General features: G+C 49.4%; 1 protein-coding gene across 2 annotated transcripts in view; it reads right to left on the minus strand.

The window, feature by feature from the left end:
• LOC121556074 (rho GTPase-activating protein 33) overlaps positions 1-17,093 on the minus strand; it is a 52,382-nt gene that overhangs the window by 16,145 nt on the left and 19,144 nt on the right. For both annotated transcript variants that reach the window (XM_041869947.2, XM_041869948.2), the window contains exons 4-10: positions 13,806-13,892; positions 13,412-13,549; positions 12,803-12,895; positions 10,489-10,611; positions 1,913-1,990; positions 1,430-1,496; positions 1,235-1,291 (exon numbers count right to left, since the gene is read on the minus strand). In XM_041869947.2, the coding sequence (XP_041725881.2) occupies positions 1,235-1,291; positions 1,430-1,496; positions 1,913-1,990; positions 10,489-10,611; positions 12,803-12,895; positions 13,412-13,549; positions 13,806-13,892 (643 nt within the window). The remainder of the gene's footprint in view (positions 1-1,234; positions 1,292-1,429; positions 1,497-1,912; positions 1,991-10,488; positions 10,612-12,802; positions 12,896-13,411; positions 13,550-13,805; positions 13,893-17,093) is intronic.

The following is a 17,093-nucleotide window of genomic DNA, read 5'->3' on the forward strand; positions in this document are numbered from 1 at the left end:
GGTTTATCTTTGTGAGGGGTGTGTCTGTGTGTGTCTATGTATGTGTGTGTGTGTGTGTGTGTGTGCAAATGTGTGTGTGTGTGTGCATGCACATTTCAGCTGTTTTACATAAATGTCATCATCATCATCAAATATAAACGGGTGAAAAGACATCAGAAAACAGGAGAGTTTAGTGGGAGCTGGAGCATAGACACTAGTAGGAGGCTGTGTGGTGTTCTGGACCAATGAGCCACGACCACCAACATCATTAGAACAATAAGCAGCTGCAGATTACTTGGACGCATCGTGAAGATTAGGATTAAGAGCAAGGAAATACACAAAAGCGCCAGAGAGTGATGATAGTCATTGGTCATAATAAACCTGTATCGTCTTCCTCTAAAACAACGACTTATACAGCAAGCTCCATTGTGTTCCTATGATTTATGGATGCACACTAAATCTTCTCTAAAAACATCCTCACCAGTCCTGCCATGGTGCATGTGAACAGCCATAGGCTTGGCTAGTTGTATAAATTGCTATTTTACGTGTCCTGCTTGGCTTAAGGGGAAATGTGTGTTATACAGGCCCTGCATTAAGGGGAGAGATGAGGCGTTAGGAAAGATAAGGACGGTGGACGGGGAACTCTGATTAGATGACAAATAGATGAATGAGAGTAATTCCATTTCAGTTGTTGTTACCAGCAAGTCTTAGGTACCAAGGCTGAGGAACTGAGAGAGAGAAAGAGAAAAGCAATAGATACAACAGGAAGGCGGTTGGAACACTAGCTAAATACATTGCTGTTCTGTACTTTGCACTCCCAAAACAGAGATACAAATATGAAGATAGCAAAGATGTTGTGGTGACCACATTAGGCAAGCAAAATAACCTATGGGCTGAGTAATTGTGAAACTATGTAATGTCACGTGATTCGCTGTGCGTTTCTGGTGATAACAAGACGAGGTCATGTTTCCTATAATAAACAATCCTCTAGAGAGATATAATTTTATAATGTTTACTTAGAAGACTTACAAGAGGAAGATACAAGTGAACGGGAGGAAAGGTGGCTGTAATATATGTTTCAATTAAATATAATAAGCAATATATGCTGCAAAACCAGAAAGAAAACATAGTAACCATGACAGCTAGTACTGCATGTTGTCAACCTCATTTCAAGCCAGCCCCTACAAAACCTTTCGACACGCTCTGTGGCGACGCAATATTCATTCAGTATTAGTGATTGATTGCGTCTGTTTACCTGACGTAGGAGAGGGAGGTCCTGTGGTGTTGGCGTTGGAGTTGGCTGGATCTCCATCTGGAAACACAAACAAATGTCACTCAATATATCTAACATTGATCTGGTGACAGTGCAGGTGTATGTGGTAATGTACAATAAGTGGGATTCAGTATGGTGGTGTCATAAAGTGTGTGTGTGTGTGTGTGTGTAAGCTACCTGTTTTAGCGGTGGACTGAGGCTTCTCGTTGATGAGCTCCACACACTCACTGGGGAAGAAGCCCACCTAGAGTGGGGAAAGACAGTCAGAGTAACTGTGGATGACAAGCATGGACACACGTGTACACACACACACACACACGCCTACACTTGTCTTAAATACATTAGATGTATGATTTGTTAGAATATGACATAGGTTAAAAAACAATAGCGAATGAGTTAAAAGAAAAGAAACCTCAGTCAAAATAGAGAACGGTGAAAGAAAGAGAACAAATATAAAGAAAGAGGAAACAAACAAGAAGGGAAAAGGAAGTAGAGAAAAATGGAGACGTGAGAGTGAATGTAGCCATCATCTGGAGAACTGTTGCTCTTTAAAGTGTGTGAGGGAGACAGGGGAGTGTATGAGGGAGACTGGGGTGTGTATGGGGGAGACAGGGGAGTGTATGAGGGAGACAGCCAGTCTCCAGTGATTGTGTTGTGTACCTGGAAGCCATGCTTCCCCCTCCACCAGCTGGAGTCCTCTTTGGGTGGCATGTCAATTACAGACAGGATATCTCCCACCTGGAGAGACACATACACAAACATTTGGTAAACACACACATCAGATAAAGACATTAAACAACTTCTGACTTCAGACAAAGTCTATAGGCAAATGAGCCAGATTAACATCACACACATCATCCCCCCTCCCTCCATCTGAGCAAAAAGTACATCAACACACATAATACAGCCTCGGCAGTCAAAATACAGCACCGGCCCCAGAATTAAACATTATCCAGACACAACAAGCTGGACCAGGGCATACTGTGGTCATGCCTGATTTAGCTGAACTCCACTCAATAAACTTATTTCAGATAACAGATAAGGAGAACAGAGGAGAAACCGTTGCCGTTCCTCACTGGAGGACAGGACAGAGAGGAGCTGAGACCCACACACAGAGAGAGAGAGACAGACAGACAGACAGAGCGAGCGAGACAGACAGAAAGAGCGAGCGAGACAGACAGAAAGAGCGAGCGAGAGACAGAAAGAGCGAGAGAGAGAGACAGCCAGAGCGAGCGAGACAGACAGACAGAAAGAGCGAGCGAGACAGACAGACAGAGCGAGACAAACAGACAGAAAGAGCGAGCGAGCGAGACAGAAAGAGCGAGACAGAGAGACAGAAAGAGCGAGACAGAGAGACAGAAAGAGCGAGAGAGAGACAGAAAGAGCGAGAGAGAGAGACAGACAGCCAGAGCGAGCGAGACAGACAGACAGAAAGAGCGAGCGAGACAGACAGACAGAAAGAGCGAGCGAGACAAACAGACAGAAAGAGCGAGCGAGCGAGACAGAAAGAGCGAGACAGAGAGACAGAAAGAGCGAGAGAGAGACAGAAAGAGCGAGAGAGAGAGACAGCCAGAGCGAGCGAGACAGACAGACAGAAAGAGCGAGCGAGACAAACAGACAGAAAGAGCGAGCGAGCGAGACAGAAAGAGCGAGACAGAGAGACAGAAAGAGCGAGAGAGAGACAGAAAGAGCGAGAGAGAGAGACAGACAGCCAGAGCGAGCGAGACAGACAGACAGAAAGAGCGAGAGAGAGACAGAAAGAGCGAGAGAGAGAGACAGACAGCCAGAGCGAGCGAGACAGACAGACAGAAAGAGCGCGCGAGACAGACAGACAGAAAGAGCGAGACAGAGACAGAAAGAGCGAGAGAGAGACAGAAAGAGCGAGAGAGAGACAGAAAGAGCGAGAGAGAGACAGAAAGAGCGAGAGAGAGACAGAAAGAGCGAGAGAGAGACAGAAAGAGCGAGAGAGAGACAGAAAGAGCGAGAGAGACAGAAAGAGCGAGAGAGACAGAAAGAGCGAGAGAGAGACAGACAGAAAGAGCTAGAGAGAGACAGAAAGAAAGAGCGAGAGAGAGACAGACAGAAAGAGCGAGAGAGAGACAGACAGAAAGAGCGAGAGAGAGAGAGAGACACAGAAAGAGCGAGAGAGAGAGAGAGACACAGAAAGAGCGAGAGAGAGACAGAGACACAGAAAGAGCGAGAGACACAGAAAGAGCGAGAGAGAGACAGAAAGAGCGAGAGACAGACACAAAGAGCGAGAGAGAGACAGACAGACAGAAAGAGCGAGAGAGAGACAGACAGAGCGAGAGAGAGACAGACAGACAGAGCGAGAGACAGAGAGCGAGAGAATGACAGAAAAAGCGAGAGACAGACAGAAAGAGCGAGAGACAGAAAGAGCGAGAGAGAGAGACACAGACAGAAAGAGCGAGAGAGAGAGAGACAGACAGAGAGAGAGACAGACAAAGAGCGAGAGAGAGAGACACAGACAGACAGACAGACCGAGAGAGAGACACAGACAGACAGAACGAGAGAGAGAGACAGACAGAGCGAGAGAGACAGAGCGAGAGAGAGACAGAGCGAGAGAGAGACAGAGCGAGAGAGAGCGAGAGAGAGAGACAGAGCGAGAGAGAGAGACAGACAGACAGACCGAGAGAGAGACAGACAGACAGACCGAGAGAGAGACAGACAGAGCGAGAGAGAGAGAGACAGACAGACCGAGAGAGAGACAGACAGAGCGAGAGAGAGAGAGAGAGACAGACAGACAGAGCGAGAGAGAGACAGACAGACAGACCGAGAGAGCGAGCGAGAGAGACAGAGCGAGCGAGAGAGACAGAGCGAGCGAGAGAGAGACAGAGAGAGCGAGAGAGAGACAGAGAGAGCGAGAGAGAGACAGAGAGAGCGAGAGAGAGACAGAGAGAGCGAGAGAGAGAGAGAGACAGACAGACAGAAAGAGCGAGAGAGAGAGACAGACAGAGAGAGACAGACAGACCGAGAGAGCGAGCGAGAGAGACAGAGCGAGCGAGAGAGACAGACAGAGCGAGAGAGACAGACAGAGCGAGAGAGACAGACAGAGTGAGAGAGACAGACAGAGCGAGAGACAGACAGACAGAGACAGACAGACAGAGCGAGACAGACAGACAGAGCGAGAGAGAGACAGACAGACAGAGCGAGAGAGAGACAGACAGACAGAGCGAGAGAGAGACAGACAGACAGAGCGAGAGAGAGACAGACAGACAGAGCGAGAGAGAGACAGAGCGAGAGAGAGACAGAGCGAGAGAGAGAGACAGAGCGAGAGAGAGAGACAGAGCGAGAGAGAGACAGAGCGAGAGAGAGAGACAGAGCGAGAGAGAGACAGAGCGAGAGAGAGCGAGAGAGAGAGACAGAGCGAGAGAGAGAGACAGACAGACAGACCGAGAGAGAGACAGACAGACAGACCGAGAGAGAGACAGACAGAGCGAGAGAGAGAGAGACAGACAGACCGAGAGAGAGACAGACAGAGCGAGAGAGAGAGAGAGAGACAGACAGACAGAGCGAGAGAGAGACAGACAGACAGACCGAGAGAGCGAGCGAGAGAGACAGAGCGAGCGAGAGAGACAGAGCGAGCGAGAGAGAGACAGAGAGAGCGAGAGAGAGACAGAGAGAGCGAGAGAGAGACAGAGAGAGCGAGAGAGAGACAGAGAGAGCGAGAGAGAGAGAGAGACAGACAGACAGAAAGAGCGAGAGAGAGAGACAGACAGAGAGAGACAGACAGACCGAGAGAGCGAGCGAGAGAGACAGAGCGAGCGAGAGAGACAGACAGAGCGAGAGAGACAGACAGAGCGAGAGAGACAGACAGAGTGAGAGAGACAGACAGAGCGAGAGACCGACAGACAGACAGAGACAGACAGACAGAGCGAGACAGACAGACAGAGCGAGAGAGAGACAGACAGACAGAGCGAGAGAGAGACAGACAGACAGAGCGAGAGAGAGACAGACAGACAGAGCGAGAGAGAGACAGACAGACAGAGCGAGAGAGAGACAGAGCGAGAGAGAGACAGAGCGAGAGAGAGACAGAGCGAGAGAGAGAGACAGAGCGAGAGAGAGAGACAGAGCGAGAGAGAGACAGAGCGAGAGAGAGAGACAGAGCGAGAGAGAGAGACAGAGCGAGAGAGAGAGACAGACAGAGCGAGCGAGAGAGACAGAGCGAGCGAGCGAGCCAGAGCGAGCGAGAGAGACAGACAGACAGAGCGAGAGACAGACAGAGAGCGAGAGAGAGACAGACAGACAGAGCGAGAGAGACAGACAGACAGAGCGAGAGAGAGACAGACAGACAGAGCGAGAGAGAGAGACAGACAGACAGAGCGAGAGAGAGAGAGACAGACAGACAGAGCGAGAGAGAGAGAGACAGACAGACAGAGCGAGAGAGAGAGAGACAGACAGACAGAGCGAGAGAGAGAGAGACAGACAGACAGAGCGAGAGAGAGAGACAGACAGAGCGAGAGAGAGAGACAGACAGACAGAGCGAGAGAGACAGACAGACAGAGCGAGCGAGCGAGACAGACAGAAAGAGCGAGCGAGCGAGACAGACAGAAAGAGCGAGAGAGACAGAGACAGAAAGAGCGAGAGAGACAGAGACAGAAAGAGCGAGAGAGACAGACAGACAGAGCGAGAGAGAGACAGACAGAGCGAGAGAGAGACAGACAGAGCGAGAGAGAGACAGACAGAGAGACAGACAGACAAAGCGAGAGAGAGACAGACAGAGCGAAAGAGCGAGAGAGACAGAAAGAGCGAGAGAGACAGAAAGAGCGAGAGAGACAGAGAGACAGAAAGAGCGAGAGAGACAGAAAGAGCGAGAGAGACAGAGAGACAGAAAGAGCGAGAGAGACAGAAAGACAGAAAGAGCGAGAGAGACAGAAAGAGCGAGAGAGACAGAAAGAGCGAGAGAGACAGAAAGAGCGAGAGAGACAGAAAGAGCGAGAGAGACAGAAAGAGCGAGAGAGACAGAAAGAGCGAGAGAGACAGAAAGAGCGAGAGAGACAGAAAGAGCGAGAGAGACAGAAAGAGCGAGAGAGACAGAGAGACAGAAAGAGCGAGAGAGACAGAGAGACAGAAAGAGCGAGAGAGACAGAGAGACAGAAAGAGCGAGAGAGACAGAAAGAGCGAGAGAGACAGACAGAGCGAGAGAGACAGACAGAGCGAGAGAGACAGAGAGAGAGACAGACAGACAAAGAGCGAGAGAGAGAGACAGACAGACAAAGAGCGAGAGAGAGAGACAGACAGACAAAGAGCGAGAGAGAGAGACAGACAGACAGAGCGAGAGAGAGAGAGAGACAGACAGAGCGAGAGAGAGCGAGAGAGAGAGACAGAAAGAGCGAGAGAGAGAGACAGACAGAAAGAGAGACAGACAGACAAAGAGTGAGAGAGAGAGACAGACAGAGCGAGAGAGAGACAGACAGAGCGAGAGAGAGAGACAGACAGAGCGAGAGAGAGAGACAGACAGAGCGAGAGAGACAGAGCGAGCGAGAGAGACAGAGCGAGCGAGAGAGACAGACAGAGCGAGAGAGACAGACAGAGCGAGAGAGACAGACAGAGCGAGAGAGACAGACAGAGCGAGAGAGACAGACAGAGCGAGAGAGACAGACAGAGCGAGAGAGACAGACAGAGCGAGAGAGACAGACAGAGCGAGAGAGACAGACAGAGCGAGAGAGACAGACAGAGCGAGAGAGACAGACAGAGCGAGAGAGACAGACAGAGCGAGAGAGACAGACAGAGCGAGAGAGACAGACAGAGCGAGAGAGACAGACAGAGCGAGAGAGACAGACAGAGCGAGAGAGACAGACAGAGCGAGAGAGACAGACAGAGCGAGAGAGACAGACAGAGCGAGAGAGACAGACAGAGCGAGAGACAGACAGAGCGAGCGAGAGACAGAGCGAGAGAGAGAGACAGAGCGAGAGAGAGAGACAGAGCGAGAGAGAGAGAGCGAGAGAGAGAGACAGAGCGAGAGAGAGAGACAGAGCGAGAGAGAGAGAGCGAGAGAGAGAGACAGACAGAGCGAGAGAGAGAGAGACAGACAGAGCGAGCGAGAGAGACAGAGCGAGCGAGCCAGAGCGAGCGAGACAGACAGACAGAGCGAGAGACAGACAGACAGAGCGAGAGACAGACAGACAGACAGAGCGAGAGAGAGAGAGAGACAGACAGAGCGAGAGAGAGCAGACAGAGCGAGAGAGAGCAGACAGAGCGAGATAGAGCAGACAGAGCGAGCGAGAGCAGACAGAGCGAGCGAGCGAGCGAGCGAGAGACAGAGACAGAAAGAGCGAGAGAGACAGAGACAGAAAGAGCGAGAGAGACAGAGACAGAAAGAGCGAGAGAGACAGAGACAGAAAGAGCGAGAGAGACAGAGACAGAAAGAGCGAGAGAGACAGAGACAGACAGAGCGAGAGAGACAGACAGAGCGAGAGAGACAGACAGAGCGAGAGAGACAGACAGAGCGAGAGAGACAGACAGAGCGAGAGAGACAGACAGAGCGAGAGAGACAGACAGAGCGAGAGAGACAGACAGAGCGAGAGAGACAGACAGAGCGAGAGAGACAGACAGAGCGAGAGAGACAGACAGAGCGAGAGAGACAGACAGAGCGAGAGACAGACAGACAGACAGACAGACAGACAGAGCGAGAGAGACACAGACAGAGAGAGAGACAGAGCGAGAGAGAGAGACAGAGCGAGAGAGAGAGACAGAGCAAGAGAGAGAGACAGAGCGAGAGACAGAGCGAGAGAGAGAGCGAGAGAGAGAGACAGACAGACAGAGCGAGAGAGAGAGAGAGAGACAGACAGAGCGAGCGAGAGAGACAGAGCGAGCGAGCGAGCCAGAGCGAGCGAGAGAGACAGACAGACAGACAGAGCGAGAGACAGACAGACAGAGCGAGAGAGACAGACAGACAGAGCGAGAGAGAGAGAGACAGACAGACAGAGAGCGAGAGAGAGCAGACAGAGCGAGAGAGAGCAGACAGAGCGAGATAGAGCAGACAGAGCGAGCGAGAGAGACAGAGACAGAAAGAGCGAGCGAGAGAGACAGAGACAGAAAGAGCGAGAGAGACAGAGACAGAAAGAGCGAGAGAGACAGACAGACAGAGCGAGAGAGACAGACAGACAGAGCGAGAGAGACAGACAGACAGAGCGAGAGAGACAGACAGACAGAGCGAGAGAGACAGACAGAGAGACAGACAGACAGAGCGAGAGACAGACAGAGCGAGAGAGACAGACAGAGCGAGAGACAGACAGACAGAGCGAGAGACAGACAGACAGACAGAGCGAAAGAGACAGAGCGAAAGAGCGAGAGAGACAGAGAGAGCGAGAGAGACAGAAAGAGCGAGAGAGATAGAAAGAGCGAGAGAGACAGAGACAGAAAGAGCGAGAGAGACAGAGAGACAGACAGAGCGAGAGAGACAGACAGACAGACAGACAGACAGCGAGAGAGAGACAGAGACAGAAAGAGCGAGAGAGACAGAAAGAGCGAGAGAGACAGAGAGACAGACAGAGAGACAGACAGAGCGAGAGAGAGAGAGAGAGCGAGAGAGAGAGACAGAGAGCGAGAGAGAGAGACAGAGAGCGAGAGAGAGAGACAGAGAGCGAGAGAGAGAGACAGAGAGCGAGAGAGAGAGACAGAGAGCGAGAGAGAGAGACAGAGAGCGAGAGAGAGACAGACAGACAGAAAGAGCGAGAGAGACAGAGACAGAAAGAGCGAGAGAGACAGAGCGAGAGAGACAGAGCGAGAGAGACAGAGCGAGAGAGACAGAGCGAGAGAGACAGAGCGAGAGAGACAGAGAGCGAGAGAGACAGAGCGAGAGAGACAGACAGAGCGAGAGAGACAGACAGAGCGAGAGAGACAGACAGAGCGAGAGAGACACACAGAGCGAGAGAGACAGAGCGAGAGAGAGCGAGACAGACAGAAAGAGCGAGACAGACAGAAAGAGCGAGACAGACAGAAAGAGCGAGACAGACAGAAAGAGCGAGACAGAGCGAGAGAGACAGAGCGAGAGAGAGACAGACAGACAGACAGACAGAGCGAGAGAGACAGAGCGAGAGAGAGACAGACAGAGCGAGAGAGAGACAGACAGAGCGAGAGAGAGACAGACAGAGCGAGAGAGAGACAGACAGAGCGAGAGAGAGAGACAGAGCGAGAGAGAGAGACAGAGCGAGAGAGACACACAGACAGAGCGAGAGAGAGACAGAAAGAGCGAGAGAGACAGACAGAAAGAGCGAGAGAGACAAAGAGCGAGAGAGACACAGAGACAGACAGAGCGAGAGAGACAGAGCGAGAGAGACAGACAGACAGAGCGAGAGAGACATACAGACAGAGCGAGAGAGAGAGACAGAGAGCGAGAGAGAGAGACAGAGAGCGAGAGAGAGAGACAGAGAGCGAGAGAGAGAGACAGACAGAGCGAGAGAGAGACAGAGAGCGAGAGAGAGACAGAGAGCAAGAGAGAGAGAGACAGAAAGAGCGAGAGAGACACAGAGACAGAAAGAGCGAGACAGACAGAGCGAGAGAGACAGAGCGAGAGAGACAGAGCGAGAGAGACAGAGAGCGAGAGAGAGAGAGCGAGAGAGACAGAGCGAGAGAGACAGACAGAGCGAGAGAGACACACAGAGCGAGAGAGACACACAGAGCGAGAGAGACACACAGAGCGAGAGAGAGACAGAGACAGAAAGAGCGAGACAGACAGAAAGAGCGAGACAGACAGAAAGAGCGAGACAGACAGAAAGAGCGAGACAGACAGAGCGATAGAGACAGACAGAGCGAGAGACACACAGACAGAGCGAGAGAGAGACAGACAGACAGAAAGAGCGAGAGAGACAGACAGACAGAAAGAGCGAGAGAGACAGACAGAGAGCGAGAGACACACAGACAGAGCGAGAGAGAGAGAGACAGACAGAAAGAGCGAGAGAGACAGACAGACAGACAGAGCGAGAGAGACAGACAGACGAGCTAAAATGTGCCTCAGTGTTTGGGTCATCCCATTCCGGGGTGCTCTGGCCCAGAAACAGAGAGAGAAGCAGTATGTAGCGCAGTAGGAGGAGGAGAGGACAGGAATAGACTGAGAACAGGAGAAGGAAGAGGAGGAAAACTAGAAGAAAAAGGAAGGTGACAGCGAAACAGAGAGACTAAGGCCAGGACAGAGAGGTGACATTGAAATCTGGAAACTATGACGGCCACTAATGTAATCTCATTCGGTTCTGTGTATCCCTGCAGCAGCTCCATACCTCGATGGAGATCTCATCATTGGCCTGCGCCGTGTAGCGCTTGATGACATGAGCAGCGGCGATGGCTGGAACGTTGAGCGAAGCTTCCTCTTTCAGGAGGAACCGATTCCCACGGTTGTCAATCTGGGAGGAACAGCAAACATTTACATTTTTAGTCATTTAGCAGACACTCTTATCCAGAGCGACTTACAGGAGCAATTAGGGTTAAGTGCCTTGCTCAAGGGCACAGACAGATTTTTCACCTAGTCAGCTCGGGGATTAGAACCAGCGACCTTTTGGTTACTGGCACAACGCTCTTAACCACTAAGCTACCTGCCGCCAAACCTGTGTTGTTTAAGGAATACAGTTGAAGTCGGAAGTTTACATACACCTTAGCCAAATACATTTAAACTCAGTTTTTCACAATTCCTGAAATGTAATCCTAGTAAAAATTCCCTGTCTTAGGTCAGTTAGGATCACCACTTTATTTTAAGAATGTGAAATGTCAGAATAATAGTAGAGAGAATGATTTATTTCAGATTTTATTTATTTCATCACATTCCCAGTGGGTCAGAAGTTTACATACACTCAATTAGTATTTGGTAGCATTGCCTTTAAAATTGTTTAACTTTCGGTTAGCCTTCCACAAGCTTCCCACAATAAGTTGGGTGAATTTTGGCCCATTCCTCTTGACAGAGCTGGTGTAACTGAGTCAGGTTTGTAGGCCTCCTTGCTCACACACGCTTTTTCAGTTCTGCCCACACATTTTCTATAGGATTGAGGTCAGGGCTTTGTGATAGCCACTCCAATACCTTGACTTTGTAGTCCTTAAGCCATTTTGCCACAACTTTGGAAGTATGCTTGGGGTCATTGTCCATTTGGAAGACCCATTTGCGACCAAGCTCTAACTTCCTGACTGATGTCTTGAGATGTTGCTTCAATATATCCACTTAATTTTCCTTCCTCATGATGCCATCTATTTTGTGAAGTGCACCAGTCCCTCCTGCAGCAAAGCACCCCCACAGCATGATACTGCCACCCCCGTGCTTCACGGTTGGGATGGTGTTCTTCGGCTTGCAAGAAACCCCCTTTTTCCTCAAAACATAACGATGGTCATTATGGCTGAACAGTTCTATTTTTGTTTCATCAGACCAGATTACATTTCTCCAAAAAGTAAGATCTTTGTCCCCATGTGCAGTTGCAAACCGTAGTCTGGCTTTTTTATGGCGGTTTTGGAGCAGTGGCTTCTTCCTTGCTGAGCAGCCTTTCAGGTTATGTCGATATAGGACTTGTTTACTGTGGATATAGATGCTTTTTGTACCTGTTCACTACAGCATCTTCACAAGGTCCTTTGCTGTTGTTCTGGGATTGATTTGCACTTTTCGCACAAAGGTACGTTCATCTCTAGGAGACAGAATGCGTCTCCTTCCTGAGCGGTATGACGTCTGCGTGGTCCCATGGTGTTTATACTTGCGTACTATTGTTTGTACAGATGAAAAATCTTGGCTGATTTCTTTTGATTTTCCCCTGAATTCAAGCAAAGAGGCACTGAGTTTGAAGGTAGGCCTTGAAATACATCCACAGGCACACCTCCAATTGACTCAAATTATGTCAATTAGCCTATCAGAAGCTTCTAAAGCCATGACATACTTTTCTGGAATTTTCCAAGCTGTTTAAAAGCACAGTCAGCTTAGTGTATATAAACATCTGACCCAATGGAATTGTGATAGTGAATTATAAGTGAAATAATCTGTCTGTAAACAATTGCTGGAAAAATTACTTGTGTCATGCACAAAGTAGATGTCCTAATCAACTTGCCAAAACTATAGTTTGTTAACAAGAAATGTGTGGAGTGGTTGAAAAATGAGTTTTAATGACTCCAACCTAAGTGTATGTAAACTTCCGACTTCAACTGTAGATGGGCAAATAATTACACCACGTTCTCAATATCCCTTAATTATAGTATTAGGGCTAATCCACAGGTAGTAAGACAAAGCCTGTCTCTCTAGGTCGGTCTTTCTCACTCTACTTTGCTCTTCCCCAACAATTGTCTTCTTTCTCTGACCAACTTCTTATGTTTCACCCTACAGCTTATTATCACCTTCACACTCTTTCTTTCAACGTCTTTGGGGGGAGGGGCAGCCCCACTCCTTTTTTTTTTTTTGCTTTATTGAAGAGATGTGTGAACGATGGGGGAGGGTGAATCAAAAGGCAGTGGGCCAGATTCGAACCCATGCTGACTCTGGCATATATGTGAGCCAGGGTCAGCGGCTGTAACCACTGGACCACACAGTCCACTCTCTTATGTTTTCTAAAGACACTTTAATAGTCTCACCTCCATCCAGGTGAGCACAGGCCCACAGTTGAGCTTGTTGTCCACGATCATGGAGAGGCGGCTCAGGTACTCCGACAGCAGCGGGGTGAAGATCTGACGAACAACAACAAAACCAACTGACACAGGACTCTTAACACACAGCTACTGTAGGAGCTTCCAGACATTTACGTACATCTACTCCCAGAAACTGTAGATGAAGACAGGTGACCCAAATATGAACACCTGCTAGAATCAGAGAACAAATGGGTACAGAGACAGACCGATCACAGACAACGATGACTCCATAACCGTGGTCCTCTGTAGCTTAATTGGTAGAGCATGGCGCTTGTGAAGCCAGGGTAGTGGGTTCGATCCCCGGGACCACCCATACGTAAAAATGAATGCACACATGACTGTAAGTCGCTTTGGATAAAAGCGTCTGCTAAATGGCATATTATTGATGAAGGTAATTTCATGTCATTCCCAGAGGTCTTCATGCTAACCTACATCGGTACCTTCCGCACAGTATCATCGACCTCCATACAGTACAGCAAAACATTATACTGCTAATTCAGCCAGAATGCTACATAACCCCCCCACCAAATGAGCTCTCCCACAGTCCCAACTCACCTCTACCCTGTCCCCGAGCTCGCTGAGGGGTGGCAGGGGCAGCAGCTGGGAGTAGCGCCGGTCGTAGATACACTGGTGGAGGTGAGCGTCCAGAGTACGGAACTCCTCATAGGAGCGCCGCACCATCCACGTCTTAGTCTACATCATAGAAGGAGAGAGAGATAGAGAGACAGAGCGTGAGACAGCGAGTGGGAAAGAAGAGGGGACAGAAAGATTCATGTGAGGAGGAGAGCAAGGAAGGTGGGAAATAAGTCAGACAGGAGGAGAGAGGAAGGGAAATGTATTCCCACCCTGTGTATGTGTTGGTGTGAATGTGTCTGGGTTAAATATAGCCCTGGCTAGGAGATGTGTGAGTGTGTATGTTTGGCGAGGGTATGTGGCCGTGCCCACTCACCTGGCAGGACACCTGCACCAGGAAAACCAGGTCTTTGGCAGAGCCCGAGTTCCAGCTGGCATCGCTCTGCTCGTTCGCAAACTGCAACTGAGGAACAGAAACACACACATACTCAAGCATGGGTCACAAAAACAGGTGGAACAGGTGTATTTTAACTATACAATGCATATAGCCTACTGTAAGCAAACACACATACAAGGATACTGCAAGGAAATGGCGCCAGAGGGGATGGCTGCCATGTTATGGACTCTTAACCAACCGTGTTATTTTGTGTGTTTTTTCGCATTGTTTTTAACTTATTTTGTACATAATGTTGCTGCTACTGTCTCATGACTGAAAATAGCTTCTGGAATTCAGAACAGCGATTACTCACCTTGAAATGGACAAATAATTTTTATTTTATGAGACAGATGAGAGGGATTTGGCAGTCTATGTATATTTGTAAACAACAGCTGGTGAACGATATGTAAGGAAGTCTCAAGGTTTTGCTCGCCTGAGGTAGAGTATCTAATGATAAGCTGTAGACCACACTATCTACCAAAGTGAATTATAAGTGAAAAATATCTACTGTATTTTTCGTAGCTGTCTATTTACCACCACAAACCGATGCTGGCACTAAGACCGCACTCAATGTACTATATACGGCCATAAGCAAACAGGAAACGCTCAACCAGAGGCGGCGCTCCTAGTGGCCGGGGACTTTAATGTAGGGAAACTTTAATCCGTTTTACCTCATTTCTACCAGCATGTTAAATGTGCAACCAGAGGGAAAAAAAACTCTAGACCACCTTTACTCCACACACAGAGACGCGTACAAAGCATTCCCTCGCCCTCCATTTGGAAAATCTGACCATAATTCTATCCTCATGATTCCTGCTTAAAAGCAAAAACTAAAGCAGGAAGCACCAGTGACTCGGTCAATAAAAAGTGGTCAGATGAAGCTAAGCTATTGGACTATTTTGCTAGCACTGACTGGAATATGTTCCGGGATTCTTCCAATGGCATTGAGGAGTACACCACATCAGTCACTGGCTTCATCAATAAGTGCATCGATGACGTCGTCCCCACAGTGACTGTACGTACATACCCCAACCAGAAGCCATGGATTACAGGCAACATCCGCACTGAGTTAAAGGGTAGAGCTGCCGCTTTCAAGGAGCGGGACTCTAAACCGGAAGCTTATAAGAAATCCTGCTATGCCCTACGACGAACCATCAAACAGGCAAAGCGTCAATACAGGACTAAGATCGACACGTACTACACCGGCTCCGACGCTCATCGGATGTGGCAGGGCTTGCAAACTATTACAGACTACAAAGGGAAGCACAGGCGCGAACTGCCCAGTGACACGAGCCTACCTGACGAGCTAAATTACTTCAATGCTCGCTTCGAGGCAAGTAACACTGAAACATGCATGAGAGCATCAGCTGGTCCGGACGACTGTGTGATCACGCTCTCTGTAGCCGATGTGAGTAAGACCTTTAAACAGGTCAACATTCACAAGGCCGCAGGGCCAAACAGATTACCAGGACGTGTACTCTGAGCATGCGCTGACCAACTGGCAAGTGTCTTCACTGACATGTTCAACCTCTCCCTGTCTGAGTCTGTAATACCAACATGTTTCAAGCAGACCACCATAGTCCCTGTGCCTAAGAACACTAAGGTAACCTGCCTAAATGACTACCGACCCGTAGCACTCTCGTCTGTAGCCATGAAGTGCTTTGAAAGGCTGGTCATGGCTCACATCAACACCATTATCCCAGAAACCCTAGACCTACTCCAATTTGCATATCGCCCCAACAGATCCACAGATGATGCAATCTCTATTGCGCTCCACACTGCTCTTTCACACCTGGACAAAAGGATGTGAGAATGCTATTCATTGACTACAGCTCAGCATTCAACACCATAGTGCCCTCAAAGTTCATCACTAAGCTAAGGACCCTGGGACTAAACACCTCCCTCTGCAACTGGATCCTGGACTACCTGACAGGCCGCCCCCAGGTGGTAAGGTTAGGTAACATTTACATTTAAGTCATTTAGCAGACGCTCTTATCCAGAGCGACTTACAGTTAGTGAGTGCATACATGATTTATTTATTTTAATTTTTCATACTGCCCCCCCGTGGGAAACGAACCCACAACCCTGGCGTTGCAAACGCCATGCTCTACCAACTGAGCTACATCCCTGCCGGCCATTCCCTCCCCTACCCTGGACGACGCTGGGCCAATTGCGCGCCGCCCCATGGGTCTCCCGGTCGCGGCCGGCTACGACAGAGCCTGGATTCGAACCAGGATCTCTAGTGGCACAGCTAGCACTGCGATGCAGTGCCTTAGACCACTGCGCCACTCGGGAGGTAACAACACATCACCCACGCTGATCCTCAACACGGGGGCCCCTCAGGGGTGTGTGCTCAGTCCCCTCCTGTACTCCCTGTTCACTCATGAGTGCATTGTCAGGCACGACTCCAACACCATCATTAAGTTTGCTGATGACACAACAGTGGTAGGCCTGATCACCAACAATGACGAGACAGCCTATAGGGAGGTCAGAGACCTGGCCGTGTGGTGCCAGGACAACAACCTCTCCCTCAACGTGATCAATACAAAGGAGATGATTGTGGACTACAGGAAAAAGAAGAGGACCGAGCACACCCCCATTCTCATCGACAGGGCTGTAGTGGAGCAGGTTGAGAACTTCAAGTTCTTTGGCGTCCACAGCACCAACAAACTAACATGGTCCAAGCACACCAAGACAGTCGTGAAGTGGGCACGACAAAACCTATCAAAACCTATTCCCCCTAAGGAGACTGAAAAGATTTGTCATGGGTCCTCAGATCCTCAAAAGGTTCTACAGCTGCACCCGAGAGCATCCTGACTGGTTGCATCACTGCCTGGTATGGCAACTGCTCGGCCTCCGACCGCAAGGCACTACAGAGGGTAGTGCGTACGGCCCAGTACATTACTGGGGCCAAGCTTCCTGCCATCCAGGACCTCTATACCAGGCGGTGTCAGAGGAAGGCCCTAAAAAATGACTCCAACCACCCTAGTCATAGACTGTTCTCTCTGCTACCGCACGGCAAGCGGTACCGGAGCGCCAAGTCTAGGTCCAAGAGGCTTCTAAACAGCTTCTACCCCCAAGCCATAAGACTCCTGAACATCTAATCAAATGGCTACCCAGATTATTTGCATTGCCAACCACCCCTCTTTTACACTGCTGCTACTCTATGTTTATTATCTATGCATAGTCACTTTAATAACTCTACCTACATGTACATATTACCCCAAT

Source organism: Coregonus clupeaformis, chromosome 17, assembly GCF_020615455.1.
Source record: "Coregonus clupeaformis isolate EN_2021a chromosome 17, ASM2061545v1, whole genome shotgun sequence".
In the NCBI taxonomy this organism is placed as follows: Eukaryota; Metazoa; Chordata; class Actinopteri; order Salmoniformes; family Salmonidae; genus Coregonus; species Coregonus clupeaformis.